Source organism: Candoia aspera, chromosome 7 (assembly GCF_035149785.1).
Source record: "Candoia aspera isolate rCanAsp1 chromosome 7, rCanAsp1.hap2, whole genome shotgun sequence".
NCBI classification, from domain to species: Eukaryota; Metazoa; Chordata; class Lepidosauria; order Squamata; family Boidae; genus Candoia; species Candoia aspera.
This window is the reverse complement of record NC_086159.1, coordinates 17,651,788-17,667,413: the sequence shown is the minus strand read 5'-3', so window position 1 is coordinate 17,667,413 and position 15,626 is coordinate 17,651,788. Positions and strand designations below refer to the sequence as shown.

The 15,626-nt window shown below is 37.5% G+C and overlaps 1 protein-coding gene across 1 annotated transcript in view; it reads left to right on the top strand.

The window, feature by feature from the left end:
• The window catches only part of SINHCAF (SIN3-HDAC complex associated factor), a 32,711-nt gene that overhangs the window by 5,218 nt on the left and 11,867 nt on the right, over positions 1-15,626 (top strand). The window contains exons 2-3 of the mRNA XM_063308043.1: positions 12,877-13,055; positions 14,064-14,163. Coding sequence (XP_063164113.1) covers positions 12,928-13,055; positions 14,064-14,163 — 228 coding nt within the window. The 5' untranslated portion in view covers positions 12,877-12,927. The remainder of the gene's footprint in view (positions 1-12,876; positions 13,056-14,063; positions 14,164-15,626) is intronic.

The following is a 15,626-nucleotide window of genomic DNA, read 5'->3' as shown; positions in this document are numbered from 1 at the left end:
AAGAAATGCAGATCTTAAGGACTAGCAGCTTAGATTGTACTGAAATAAAATTGTCTTTACCTGCTTGCAGGAAAATTGGAAAGATTGAGCCAGCCATAGAGCCTGTGGAAGATCCATACCACCATGTCATTGTTTATAGAACTGATGTTACATACTGAAGTCCTGAGGCATAAGATTCCAGTTGAGTACACAACAACTTTTCTGGTCTGAAAAGGAATTGGTGTTCACCCACAATGTACTAATACGCTGTTATTTCCAGTTCCTTTGAGAGAGAATCTATTGCAATGGGAGAAAGAAATCTTTGATCTTTGTCCCTGGATTGAAATTGAATGCCTTTAAAAATGTTTGCCATAGTTTTACAAGGGGTGAAGCGAGAGGAGGTTGTTTTGCTACATGTGTGGATCCTTACACTAAAAGTACAGGAATTACTCTCATCTGTACCGTGGGAACTAAATTCTTTTCAGCACAACAAAGCTGAACTCATCTAAGACAGAAATCCTGAACAGACCCATTGATTTAGAAGTAAGTCCCATTCTGTTCGGTGTTCTTAGGGACCTGCTGCATTAGATCTTGTCAAAGAGATACAGTGCTTTGTCTTCAAAGCCTCCTGCCCATCAGGAATTCTCTGTGGGATGGGAAGCTTGCTCTGTGGTCTGAAAATTCCAGCAAGGGAGGGAGTAAATTCCTGGTTGGAGGCTGCTAGTCAGATTAGCTGAAAATGCCCTGCTGGTTTATCCTTTTGTACATTTTAATATGCAGGAGGATAGGGCTGCACTTGATCCTATCTAGCTTTAGGATAAAACAAGAATAAATAAACTGCAGTCTTTGTAGTGGCAGAAATAGTTTCTGCCTGTTGTGGCATGAAGCACCCTGCAGTTTGGTGGAAGCAATATTAGACTTGCGTACTTTTGGTGTGTGCACTCATGTATATAATTTTAACAGTGCCATGAAGATACAGTACATGCTTTTCGGCTGTGGAAAATTTGGGGAGCTAGTTAAAATATTGATGGGCTCCTTTTGTGTGCAAGTTTGTTTACCTCTAACCCTTTATAAAGGTGTTCCCACATGTTCTCACACCTGGATGTTTCTCTCACTAATAGGCTACACCATTCACAGTTTAACATCTCCCAGAAATGCATTGTGGAGCACTAGAATGAGAATGTACCGTGCTGTCTCTTTCGTGAAAGCCAAAGGTGGACAGATTTTTATGGCCAAGGAAAGCACATTATTTTGTGGGGTGGGGGATGCCTATTTTAGGACTTCACATAACAGATTTCCTCAGTTCAAAATGGCAGGAAATTGGCCATCACTTTTTGCCCTTTGGGGTGGGTTTTGTTTTGTTTTGTTTTGTTTTGGCTTAAATATCACTTTAAGTCCAGACTCAGCAAAACTGAATTAGCATCACTTCATTCAGTAAAATGTAAATGATCTGCCACGTTGGGCTGCTGTTAATGGGGAAGATTTTAAGGTACTTTGGATTATTGAAAGTAATCTTGGAACTCAAATGTATATTTTAGATTGCTGTTCTACTTGAAGTCCATTGCTTTTCATTACAATAAATTGAACAGATTTTGAAGAAAATCCTCCTTTCTCTTGAAACAAATATGCTTAATGCCCATCATAAGATTAAATTGAAAGCTTCAGCAACCCTGCTTTCAAGTTGGAAAGGGCATTAAAGGTCTTTCTTTCAAAGGGTTTCTCAGTTGCTATCTAGCATCTTGGGAGACTGGACTGCTTAACGGTGTTTAATGCATCTTCAAGGATGGGAAATGCAGAAAAGATCTAGAGAGGTTGTATATGCAGCAATCTCAGGTAAACAGAATCTAAAGTTAAGAAAATCACATAAGCAAGGTTGACATCTTTATCACTGTCATTATTATTAATTAAAAGTCCAAATTTTATGACATAGCCAGATTTTGCATGAGACTTCATGAGATGTTGTAATATTACACATTAATTTTCCTTATTTTTTATTATTTTTGGAATCCACAACATCATGTAAGAATATGCAACAGTGCCATCACCTGAAAATGTTGCTGATTTTTTTATATAGAGTGCAACATTACACAGTACAGGCAGACCTGCTTATCGACCATTCGTTCAGCGTCTGTTTGAAGTTACGACAGCATTGAATAAGAAGATTTACAGCTTGTCCTCAAACTTGCAGCCATCACAGTGTTCCTGCAGATCCCAATTCGGGCACTTGCAACTGGCACATATTTATGATGGTCGCAGCATCCCACAGTCATGTAATCGCCATTTGCAACCTTCACAGCTGGCTTCCAACAAGCATTGTCAATGGGGAAGCCAGCAGGAAGTTGCAAGTCACAGTTGTATGATGTCACACTTAACAACCCACGGTGATTCTCTTAACAACTGCAGCTAGAACTGACGACCTACCATTGTAAGTTGGGTGCGGTCACATGATTTATCACTTTATGACCATGGCGCTTACCAACAGAGTTGCTGGTTCCAATTGCGGTTGGTAAGTAAGGACTACCTGTAAATGCAAAATCCTATAACTTGCTAAGTTGCAAATAAAATAAGGGAAGCAGTCATTATAATGTTATACGAATGTACCTCTAACATATTTGTTCCCTAACACAGGACCCTTCACATGTCTCAAGACTGCAACTAACAGAGTTACCAGGCTAAGAACTTTGTTGGAATCCTAGCCAGCATGGCCACTGGCATCCAGCACAATTTGTTACTCTACTTGCCTGATATTTTTCATGTTTATGGGACTTCTTCAGCATGCCAGGCTGCAATTATTTGTTTCTTGTCTTGTTTATAGTTGCATTCCTACAATGTGTTATGGGATGATTTTCTTGGCATTTACAATACACTGATGCTCTCTTTCCATTGCTTATACACAGAGTGCACTCTGTCTATCCTATGATTTTGCTAAAATAAATTAGCTTGGCCACAGCATACTTACAATTAGGAATATATAAGAGGTATGTAGCAAGCTGAGTCAGATTATTAGACTTTTACACAAGCATCTTTCTCTGACGTATTGGAAGATTTTAAGAAATTAAATATAGGACCTCCTGCATACAGAGGCATGCATGGCATTGGACAAAAAGCCAAGATGGTGGGCATGACTGTACAATTAGAGTTGTGCTTTTTCACATGTACATACAAAAGGGAGCAGGAGCTTCAGTTATATGGTCATGCCCACCATCTTGGCTTTTTGTCTCAAAGTTGGGAAACCAGGAGTTCTCATCTGTCCCATATTGGCCCAATGGTGCAAAATCTTTCTTCACCAAAAAGATACAGATGCTCTTGAGTCAAGAACAATTCTTGCTCACCACTCCATGTAATTTCCTTAACAGGATTGTGGAACTGATTTGTCATTATTTATTTATCATATTTCTCCACCGCCCAACTCGTATACAACGACTTGTCTTCTGGAATGTCTTTTACAACGTCCCAATCTAACCAACAGCCCTGGAGGAATTTATATTCCTTCTCTTTCAGTGCTGCTTTTGACCAGAGTTGGTTCATCCTGCAGTATTCTAGTTTGAGACCTTCTTTGGGCTTGACTTTTTACAAAACTCTTTTCAAGTGTATTGCAGTCCATGAACCTTCATACATTTCGTTATTTGTATTTATTCCTCTTGTTTGGTTTTAGAGAATAAAATCAGATTTTTTTTTTAAAATGTAGCTCATGGGAGGGAGATCTTCCTGAAAGTCAATTTCTTTTGATTGGACTTCATGACTTTGCATTTGCTTCTGATGAGTGTGGAACCAAATTAGCTTATTTAAATGCTCAATAGTTCTAGGTACTGCTGGATATTAGCTTCAGAAGAGTGAAAGTCTGCATTTGCAGCATTAAAAATCAGAGAACCTTCACTCAAACAATTCAGTAACTGTTCTAATTTTAACTTAAGTTCAATAGGTATTCTAAGTTAAATGCATAAGTGATGGCTACCAAATTACATAGAAAGTTGGGATGTTATCATGGAATTTAACAAGTAGTTTTCTCAACAGTTTCATTTTTTTCCCCTCACTGATAACAACTCTTTTGAAGAGATCATTTGCTGAACTAGTAGCCTCTCAAATTATGTTCAAAGCTTTTAGAACTTTGTCCTCGATTAATTTTAGAACTAGATAAAAAAAGGAGAAGCGGACAATTTAGGTCAAATAATGATTTACAGTCCAAAATGAAGACTTTGTTTCTTGCATTTTTCCAGCTTTCACCTCTTTGGTTTAAAAATGTGTTGATGTATGGAAAGTGAATTTTACTGAGTTCATGAGAATTTTCTGTTTGAACTAAGTATGCCATTGAAGAACAGAGCTGCTCACTGATTGATACCAGAGATGGTGGTGCAATCATAACTGGAAAGGTAGAATAGATGTTGAGAATGACAGCTTTTATGAAATTGTGGCTTTCTAAAAACAGCAGTCAAGAGGACTGAAATAGAAGGTAAGAATGTCCAGCCCAGAGGGTTTCCGGTGAAGGAGTATGGCGGCTGGTTGAGCCTTGTAACAGCTCAGAAAAATTGATATCAACCACGCGGAGTCGGAGAGAGACAGGCAGACCTCATAGGCAGCATGAGAAAAGGAGCGCTGCCGACAAAAGACTCCAGCGGCTTCAGAGCGGCAGGCGAAAGCTTTGCTTTCTATTTCAATATTTCACTTTCGCCGCAACAACAAAGCAGCCAGGAAGCCTGGAGGTACATTGATAGAACCTGCGTGAGTAGCCTAGTCATCTAGGCAATTCTGCAGCCCCCTTCATCTCTAGTAAAAGAAACAACTTTTTACTACAAAAGTGAAAAAGAAACTTTCTAAGCGGAGGGGGAAAAAAACTTTTCTATACTTTGGAGACCAAAAAACTTTACTGCCAGTCCTCACTTAAAAGGAACTTAATTAATTAATTAATTAATTAATTAATTTCTAGCGCCATATTGGACTATATTGCAGATGTTTATAAGATTATCTTGAATTGTATGCTCTATGTTTGGATATAAATATTATACACTGCTTTATATAGATAAATATAACAGGTGTAGTGATTAAGATAGGTAAATAAAGATTTTTATAAGGACAAAATGAACACAAGGAGACAGAACAGGAGAGGCTCAGAAACCGGGGAAGGAGAATGGTTGAAAGCTATGTTTGAAGATTTTACGCAAAAAATTCAAAATATTACTCAAAATTTAATGCAACTATTAGAGGAGAAAATAGATGGCTTTGAAAAAAGGTTAGATCATAAGTTAGAGACTATGGACAAAAGAATAAAAGCAGACATTCAAGAGGCATTCAAGAGAAAGAGTGGAGAAATTAGAAGTAGAGAATGATATAGAATTAGACTGATTAACTGTGTTAGAGTTGAAAGAAAAAGAACATTGTGTTAGACTTAGAGGTGTACCTGAAAAAAAAGAGGCAGAAATAAGAGAAATAGTGGTCCAAATGCTTGCAAGTTTAATTGAATGGGAGGAAGAAAGGCTAGAAGAAGATATAGAAAAAATATTTAGAGTTAATTCGAAATATGCAAAAATTAATCGGAAACCAAGAGATATAATAATTGAATTTGCGAGGAAGAAGACCAAAGATTTGATAATACAGGCCTCCTGGGGGGAAAAAAATTAATATTGAAGGAGAGGAGATTATGATATTGAAAGACATACCACTGAGAATATTAAAAAAAAGAAGAGATTATTTCTTTCTTACTGAAGTCCTTAAACAAAATAAAATCCCCTTTAGGTGGGAAGTACTGGAAGGAGTGAATGTCACATTCCAACAACAAAGATATAAATTAAATACTATTTTTAAGGCTCAGGAATTTCTCAGAAAATATAAGAAAGATTTAGAACCAGAAACAGATAGAAGGGAAAGGCCAAAAAGTAAAGTAAAGTGAAACGTTTAAATACAGAGGAACAAAGTGCAGAGGAACTAGCTTCAAGTTCTAAAGAATTTTCAATACTCCTTTCCAATGAGTGAATTAAAATGCCTTTCCTGGAATATAAATGGAGCCAACACCCCAGCTAAAAGGAAAAAAGTCTTTCACTATTTATACAGATTAAAACAAGATATAATATGTCTTCAAGAAACTCATATTGCGAAAAAAGATAGTAAATATCTGGTAAATAACAAATTAGGAAATGAATTTATAGCAGCAAATGAAAAAAAAATAAATGGAATTGCAATATATGTAAAACCCCATCTAAATCCTGAATTAATAAGTGTTGATAAAAATGGGAGATATTTAATAATAGAAATAGAATTACAAAACTCCAAAGCAATACTGGTTGGAGTATATGCCCCTAATGATAATCAGAATAAATTCTATCAAAATTTATTAAATGAACTTTCCGAATTATCTTATAACAATTGGATTGTGATGGGAGATTGGAACGGAGTTACCTTACCAATTATTGACAGAAAATCTGAACAACAAATTAAAAAAAATCAAGGAAAATTGCCCCAATCTTTTTTTGATATGTCAGAAAATTTGGCTATTGTAGATGCCTGGAGATATAAAAATGGTGCAGCTAGAGATTATACATTTTATTCAGACAAATTCAAATCGTTCTCCAAGATCGATATGATATGGGTATCTAAAAATTTGGCAAATAAAATTTTAAATGTATCAATTCTTCCCTGATCCTTCTCAGACCATAATCCAGTTCAATTGGCTATAAAACTCCACCCAAAAAGTTATAGGTGGAGATTAAATGAAACTTTGTTGAGAAATAAAGAACTTGTAGAAGATTGCCAAAAGAAATTGAAAGAATTCTTTGAATGGAATTTAAATAATGAAGTGAGTATTGGGACAGTATGGGATACTAACAAGGCTAGGGAGCTGAGAGGATATTTTATGTATTTAAATAGTTGCTTAAAGAGGAAAACACAACAAAAAATTCAAACAGTTCTTGACCAAATTAAGATAAAAGAAAAAAATCTTCAAATAAGACCATCAGATGAAGGTATAAACCATCAAATAAAAATTTTACAGCAGCAATTAAAAGTATTTACAACAGATGAAATTGAAAGAAAATTGAGATATATTAAAGAAATTTTGAATATGCTAATAAACCTGGAAAATGGCTAGCATATAAATTAAGAAAAGAAAAGGAAATATTACTAAAATTCGAGAATGGGAAAGAATTAGTTGACAATGAAAAAATTAAAAAGGCATTTCATAATTTCTTTACAAATTTATATAAGAAACAAGAAATTTCAATTGATAAAATTGAGAACTATTTATTAAAACAAAATTTAAAGAAATTAACTAAAGACCAAAAAGCATTAATTAACAATCCCAATTAACAACCCAAGAAATTATAGAGGCAATTAGAAAATTGAAAATAGGCAAAGTTCCAGGTCCAGATGGATTTTCAGCAGGTTATTATAAATATTTTCAAGATCAAATTTTGTTACCACTTAAAGATTTATTGAATGTGATTCTGTTAGGAAATCCAATACCAAAATCTTGGTCAGAGGCAAATATTATACTAATCCCAAAAGAAAAACAAGACCCGTCACTATGCAAACATTATAGACCTATTTCGTTATTAAACAATGACTATAAAATATTTAATTTTAACTGAAAGACTAAAAACAATTCTTCAAGAAATAATTAATTATGACCAAAATGGTTTTTTACCCCAAAGATACATAAAAAACAATATAAGGACTGTCTTAAATATAATAGAGTATGCTCAATTTCATAATGAAAAACAGATTGTTATTTTTAGATGCTGAAAAAGCTTTTGACAATCTAAATTGGAATTTTATGTTTAAGACTTTAGAATTGATGGATTTTGGTGATGTATAAATTGATTTTATGGCTTTTATAAATATATTTCAAAAAGCCAGAATTGTGATCAATGAAGAGATAACACAAGAATGTCAAATAGAAAAAGGAACAAGGCAAGGCTGTCCGCTATCTCCTTTATTATTTATATTGGTATTGGAGGTTCTAACAGAAGCTATTAGAAAGGATCATCGAATTGAAGGGATAAAGATTAAACAAGAAACATATAAATTAAGAGCCTTTGCGGATGACTTAGTTATTACTTTACAAAACCCGTTAATATCAATTGATTACTTATTAAAGACACTACAAGAATATGGAGAATTAGCTGGTTTTAAAATAATCAAAAAACGAAGATGATAAATTTAAATATGCCACACAATCAGAATGTATCAGAAATTAAATCAGGATTTAATAGTGTCAAAAAAGTTAAATATCTAGGGATAGAGATTTCAACCAATACTAGTGATTTATTCCAAAATAATTATGTTAAAATATGGAAGGAAATTAAACAAGAGTTATTGAGGTGAGAAAAACTAAATTTATCACTTATGGGACAAATCTCTGCAATTAAGATGAATATTCTGTTGAAGATGCTATTTTTATTTCAAACTATTCCAATATTTATAACTGATAAAACTTTTGAATTATGGCAAAAAGATCTTTTAAAATTTATTTGGCAAGGGAAAAGACCAAGAATTAAATTTAAATTACTACAAGAAGACAAGGAAAGAGGAGGCTTGGGTCTTCCCGATTTCAGGCTATATTATGAGGCATGTGGTTTATTATGGTTAAAAGAATGGATCACCTTACAAGATCATAAATTACTAAATTTAGAAGGGCATGATTTAAAATTTGGATGGCACAGCTTATGGTATAACAAATTGAAAGTAAATAAAACATTTAACAATCATCGTATTAGATCGTCTTTTCTTAAAATTTGGGAAAAATATAAATCTACTCTAACATCGACAATACCACTATGGATTTCCCCACAAGAAGCTTTTGTAAGGCGAGAAACAATAGGAAACTAGTGGCTAAAATATTCGGATTTAATAAAATTTGAAGGGACTAAATTTCCGATGAAAACAAGAGAAGAATTGGAAAATGAAGGATATTTATGTCACTGGTTTACATATATTCAATTAAAAGAACAATTTAAAATAGATGCTAAAAGTTACAAATTTACAAAAAGTCTATCTTGGTGGATTGAACAAATCTATGCTAATAATGACCACATGATCTCTAAAATATATAAAATGTTATTACAAATGAGAATACTAAATGTACAAATTAAGCAATATATGAATAAATGGGAGAAAATTTTTGGATACAATATTGAATATGATGTTTGGGAAAGAATGTGGACTGATTAAAATTTACATCAAATTATAATTTAAAAGAAAATTTTTATAAAATGTACATGTGGTATACCACCCCTGAAAAATTATCAAAAATGTTTCAAAATACGTCAAATGTCTGTTGGAAATGTAAAAAAGAAATTGGAACTTTATACCATATGTGGTGGACCTGTAAAAAAGCGAAAAAATTTTGGTCGTCTATACATAATATTGGATTGAGGAATCCAAGGCTGGAGTTAAAATCTCTGGAAGAAACATTAACAATCTCAGATATGCAGATGATACCACTTTGATGGCTGAAAGTGAAGAGGAACTGAGGAGCCTTATGATGAAGGTGAAAGAAGAAAGTGCAAAAGCTGGTTTGCAGCTAAACCTCAAAAAAACCAAGATTATGGCAACCAGCTTGATTGATAACTGGCAAATAGAGGGAGAAAATGTAGAAGCAGTGAAAGACTTTGTATTCCTAGGTGCAAAGATTACTGCAAATGTTACTATATCGTAACATTTATTTATGTAAAATTCAAAATTGTCTACCCAATCACAATCAGAAAGACAATGTACCTACATTACAAGTATATGTGTGTGTGTATGCTTTAAATCGATTATGGCAACCAGATTGATTGATAACTGGCAAATAGAGGGAGAAAATGTAGAAGCAGTGAAAGGCTTTGTATTTCTAGGTGCGAAGATTACTGCAGATGCTGACTGCAGTCAGGAAATCAGAAGACCCTTAATCCTTGGGAGAAGAGCAATGACAAATCTCGATAAAATAGTTAAGAGCAGAGACATCACACTGACAACAGGTCCACATAGTTAAAGCAATGGTGTTCCCCGTAGTAACATATGGCTGCGAGAGCTGGACCATAAGGAAGGCTGAGAGAAGGAAGATAGATGCTTTTGAACTGTGGTGTTGGAGGAAAATTCTGAGAGTGCCTCAGACTGCCAGAAGATCAAACCAGTCCATCCTCCAGGAAATAAAGCCAGACTGCTCACTTGAGGGAATGATATTAAAGGCAAAACTGAAATACTTTGGCCACATCATGAGAAGACAGGACACCCTGGAGAAGATGCTGATGCTAGGGAGAGTGGAGGGCAAAAGGAAGAGGGGCCGACCAAGGGCAAGGTGGATGGATGATATTCTAGAGGTGACGGACTCATCCCTGGGGGAGCTGGGGGTATTGACGACCGACAAGCAGCTCTGGCGTGGGCTGGTCCATGAAGTCACGAAGAGTCGGAAGCGACTAAACGAATAAACAACAACATACATAATATAATTTGTAAAATGCTGGCAGTTAATATTGATAAATTACTGGATCTCTATTTATTGGGCTTTATGAACAAAGATTTGGAAAAAAACTATGGAAAACTTCTACTGTATTTGATTACTTCGGCCCGAATTCTCTACGCTGCAAAGTGGAAAGAAGAATTAATCCCATCTGTGGAGGAATGGTTACTTAAATCCCTAAATTTGGCGCAAATGGCAAAACTAACAGACCAACTAAATGATAAAAATATGCAAGATTTTCAAAAGGACTGGAGACCTTTTTTCAAATATGTGGAATGGACTCAAAAAGTTAATATGAATATATGGTATATAAATAGCAAATTACTTAATTGTTTAATCTCTTATTAGAATTAATGAAGGCAATTTAGAGAATTAAGGGGAAAAAAATAATAACATGCTAGGATACTAAGCTGTACCGTCTAGAAAGTTGGAAACCCTAATCTTTCTATTTATTTATTTTTCATCTTATCCCCCCGCCCTTTTAATTTTTATCTTTATTTATTTATATATTTCCCCCCTTTTTTCTTTTCCTCTCTCCTCTTTTTTCTTTTTCTTCTCCTTTTCTTTTTTGTATTGTAAGATATTATTGTTTGCATGTAATTCTATGTTTATTAAATAAATTAATAAAGATTTTTTAAAAAAAAAGAATGTCCAGCCCAGTGTGATTCAACTATAAAGTACAATAATGGCTGCTTTAAAAGGTATCAGTTGGAAAAAGATGATGAAGAAGAAGAAATTGGAGAAAAGGCTGATGCAAGGCAAGGCAAGTGGGTGAAAACAGGATCCTTGACCATGGTGGGATGCATCCTGTTTGGAGATTCTGCCTGTGTTGTTGTTAGCAACTCTTATTTGACCAGTGGAACAGAAGGCAGTAGACCTGCCCTGTTGGAGTTTGACAGACTTCTCAACCAATTCTGAAACTAGAAACTTAGCAGGCAGTGATTCAAGGGCACAGCTCTCGATAAGCCAGTTTTATTGCAAGAACTAGAAAAAGTCTTAATCAAGGAATCCAGCGACTGCACAGTGTAAGATGCTCTCTCTGTCTCTCAGTGTGTGTGTGTGTGTGTGACTGATATATATGCAAACTCTTATCATCTATCTATCATCCATCTAATTCTTGAGTGATGCTGTGTGATAAACCTGACTAGATTTACACATTGCATTAAGCCATACTGGGTTGGTTTGGTTTTTGCTTTGGGCAAACCCAGTCATGGTAGTTTATAATCCATAGGTTATTAATTAGTATGATGTGGGAGCTCAGCCAGTTGCAGGTTAATGAACCAGATGTGGTTAAACAAATGTGGCGTTGCAGAGCATGTGAATTCGGCCAACCTCCTGCGTGAATCTGGCCTCCAGAAAGAGCCATGAGAAAGATCTCCGCTTGTGAAAACTAAGATGGGGACTGGCTCTTGAAACTGCTCCAGCGGATGCTTTCCTTGCTATATCATATTCTCTTCCTGATTGCAACTTGGTGGGTGGGGACTGGCTTAACTTTTAACACCCGCTCACCACTTAGGAAGCCGCAGGTGCTTTTTAACAATAGCAGCCACCTCCAGTGGATGTAAACCCTGGTGCCATGGAGCAATCCAAAATCTTGGAAAAGAGTGTAGGTGGGAGGTGAGCTGTGGGGCAGGGGTGGTGAGTCAGAAGTGTCTAATTTAGCCTCGTCCAAGGCACTGTTCTTCCAGTTCAGATCGATGCCTTGTTTATTATTTTGATTTATTGTTCATCTTCCTGACCCTGTTGTACTGCAAGCAGCTAACAATCTAAAATAAAATACAAGCTATTCAGCTAAAACCAGTTACCATTCTTGCAAATGTGATTTCTTAAAAGCTTCCTCTTCAGCTATATTTTAATTTTCTTTCCCGAAAGTATAGTAGAAAGAATGCGGGCAAATAGTCCACAGAGGTCGGCGTGGCAGGGGATGGTGGGAGTTTCAGGCTATCCCACTGCCCATATGGGAAAGACAGCCTAGGCCTGAAGTCACGGCACTTTCCTTGTTTTGTGTGACTGTTTGTGGCAGAGAAACGTCTCCTCCCCCCTTCTTTTGGAGTGGCCGTGGCTGTGACCCCCTTCCCCACCTCCCCTGCTTGTTTTAAACCTGGCAGGTCTGTCCCTTCTACAAGGCAGGTGTTTTGTTTTGTTTTGTTTTCATTTTGCTTTTGGCCTTAGTTGTCGCATCTTAGGTCACCTTGTTCCATGTCTCGTTGCATTTCCTGGAACGTCCTTTGCCTTGAGAGAGGAAGGACAGAAAAAGCCGCCGCTGATCCACAGCGATGAAGATGTATTTGAGACTTCTGCCTTTATGGAAGGGCAGTCGCTGCAGTGCTTAATTTAGAGCCCTTGCTGAGCATTTTTGATTGCGATGCAAAGTGCCAGTTTGCAGAGCCATCACTGGAGGGGGTTTCTTTTTCATCTTTTCACGGTGTCTTCCTTGTTCTTTTCTCCTTCCTTCCTTTCTTTTTTAGCTCGATCTTCCCTCCCCCTGTTCCCCTGCAGACTGAAGGAGGGACGAAAAGATGTTTGGCTTCCACAAACCGAAGATGTATCGGAGTTTGGAGGGCTGCTGCATTTGCAGGGCCAAGTCTTCGAGCTCCCGCTTCACCGACAGCAAGCGTTACGAAAAGGATTTCCAGAACTGTTTTGGGTAAGACCTGCTGCAGTTCCAGTTGTGGTAGCTTTGCCCAACACTATCTGTGGCTGCGCAAAGGGAAACGTTGACTGCGGTGCACAGAGATCCCACAAGCAGAGCCGATCCCCAACGTGGAGGGTGCCATGTGTTTTGCATTTGGCAAAAGCCCCCAAGGGGGGAGCTTTTGTATGTTGCCGAATGTGGGGAAGTTTCCTTTTCAGATCTTCCAGCCAATTTAAGCATGGAGGCCCAGAGGATGGATGCAGCCTCCTTGCATGCATTTATAAATACTTGGTAGATAAGCATTGCCTGTGTGGGAAGAAAGGCAAGGTAAACGCTTGCAGGGCAAAGCAGTAACTCCCAGCTGGCTGAAATTTGGAATATCTCATCCTCTCTTTCTGAGTCTGAAGATTTGGGAGGGATCTTGGTGGGGTCACTGGCCCTGGGTCAACCTGTTAAGGTAAGAGGAAGACAATTCGTGGGCCAGGCCCTCATTTGGACCTCACAAAGTGGTTGCTGTGGTGGTCAAGGCAAGTCACAGAACACCCATTTGCCAGAGGGCAAATTAGCCTCCCAGAATGTCCTCTTCCATCCCAGTGAGACATTTGTAGGACCAAAGGCAACCCTGCAAGTAAATGTGAGAGTAGAGCCTAGTGCTTTGATTTGCTATATGACATTTTTCTGATTTTCTACCCCATGTGAAGATCTCGGAGAACATCAGAAGAAGAATAAAGTCACGTTTGCTTTGCTGTGTTGTTAAAATATAATGGCTATCTACTCCATAGCTGTCTCCCACCTTTGCTCAGTTCAACTGAATTCAATTCAATTCAACTATCTTAAATTATTTTTTTGCAAGTGATCTCAACGTAGCAAGCTAACTCAAGTCAGTTATTACGTGGTCTGAATTTGGCATGTTGCAAATTGCAGAGTCAGGCATCTTCTGTATTTCTGGGTGTATGCATGCATGTTCTTTTTTCCCCTGCTACTTATTTGCAGTATTGACCTATGGTCTTCTCTTTACAGTCTGCATGAAGCTCGCTCAGGAGACATCTGCAATGCATGCGTGCTTCTGGTGAAAAGGTGGAAAAAGCTGCCAGCAGGATCAAAAAAGAATTGGAATCATGTGAGTTCCAGCATACCTGAACTGTAATGACTTACAGTTGTAATCAAAATTATTCAACCCCCATTGCAAATCAGGTTGATTGTCAAAATGTACAGACTTTCAGCTGTTTGCAGTGAACAAATCAAACAAAAGCAATTGAAATAGTTCAACACAACAAATGCTTCAAGTGGTGTCCCCACTTGAAGTCAACTGAAAATGCAACTTATAATGACTTCTCCAGTCTCAAAATGATTCAACCCTCTGAATAGAATCCATCACAACAGCACACATACCGTATGCAAAACAGGTGTTATCTCAAGCACACCTGATGCAACTAATCAAGGGCTTCATTAGTTGCACCAGGTGTGCTTGAGCTGGAACACATGAAATACCTGAACTGGCTAGGGGTCTGTTGAGTGTCACGTTTGACTGCATGTTAGAAATACAGTATGGCCAAGTTGAAAGAATGTTCCAAAAAGGTAAGAGAAGAGATCGCCCTTCACACAAGGAACAGGATACAAAAAGATAGTGAAGGCACTGAATGTTCCTAGAGACACCGTTAGAAGCATAGTTCGCAAGTTCAAAGATAAAGGAACAGTGGTTACACTACCTGGACAGGGCAGAAAAAGGAAGCTGTCAATGGCTGCAACCAGATTTCTGAGAAGGCAGGTAGAGAGAAACCCTCGAGTGACTGCAAAAGACCTGCAGCAAGACTTGGTGGCAACAGGCACTGAGGTTTCAGTGAGCACAGTGAGGCGCGTACTAAACACAGAAGGTTCCCATGCCAGAACTCCAAGAACTACACCACTACTGACCCAAAAGCACAAGAAAAGTCAGCTCCAAGATGCTTAAAATCATATAAATAACACTCTGCCTACAGTTAAGCATGGTGGTGGCTCGGTGATGCTCTGGGGCTGCTTTGCATCCTCTGGCACTGGAAACCTGCAGCGTGTGGACGGCAAGATGGATTCATTGAAGTATCAGGAAATCCTAGGAGAAAATGTAATGCCGTCTGTAAGGAAGCTGAAGCTTGGGCGTCATTGGACCTTCCAACAGGAGAATTATCCCGAGCATACCTCAAATTCCACTAAGGCTTGGATGCAGAAGAAGTCCTGGAAGATTCTACAGTGGCCATCACAGTCACCTGACTTGAACCCCATGGAAAATCTCTGGTGGGATTTGAAGAAGGCGGTTGCAGCACGCAAACCCAAGAATATTACTGCACTGGAGGCCATTGCTCATGAGGAATGGGCTAAGATTCCTCAGGAATGCTGCCAGAAGCTGGTGTCTGGCTATGCATCTCGTTTGCATCAGGTCATAACAACAAAAGGGTGCTCTACTAAGTACTGAAGATGCTTGCCATAAAAGGGTTGAATAATTTTGAGACTGGAGAAGTCATTATAAGTTGCATTTTCAGTTGACTTTGGGGACACCACTTGAAGCATTTGTTGTGTTGAGCTATTTCAATTGCTTTTGTTTGATTT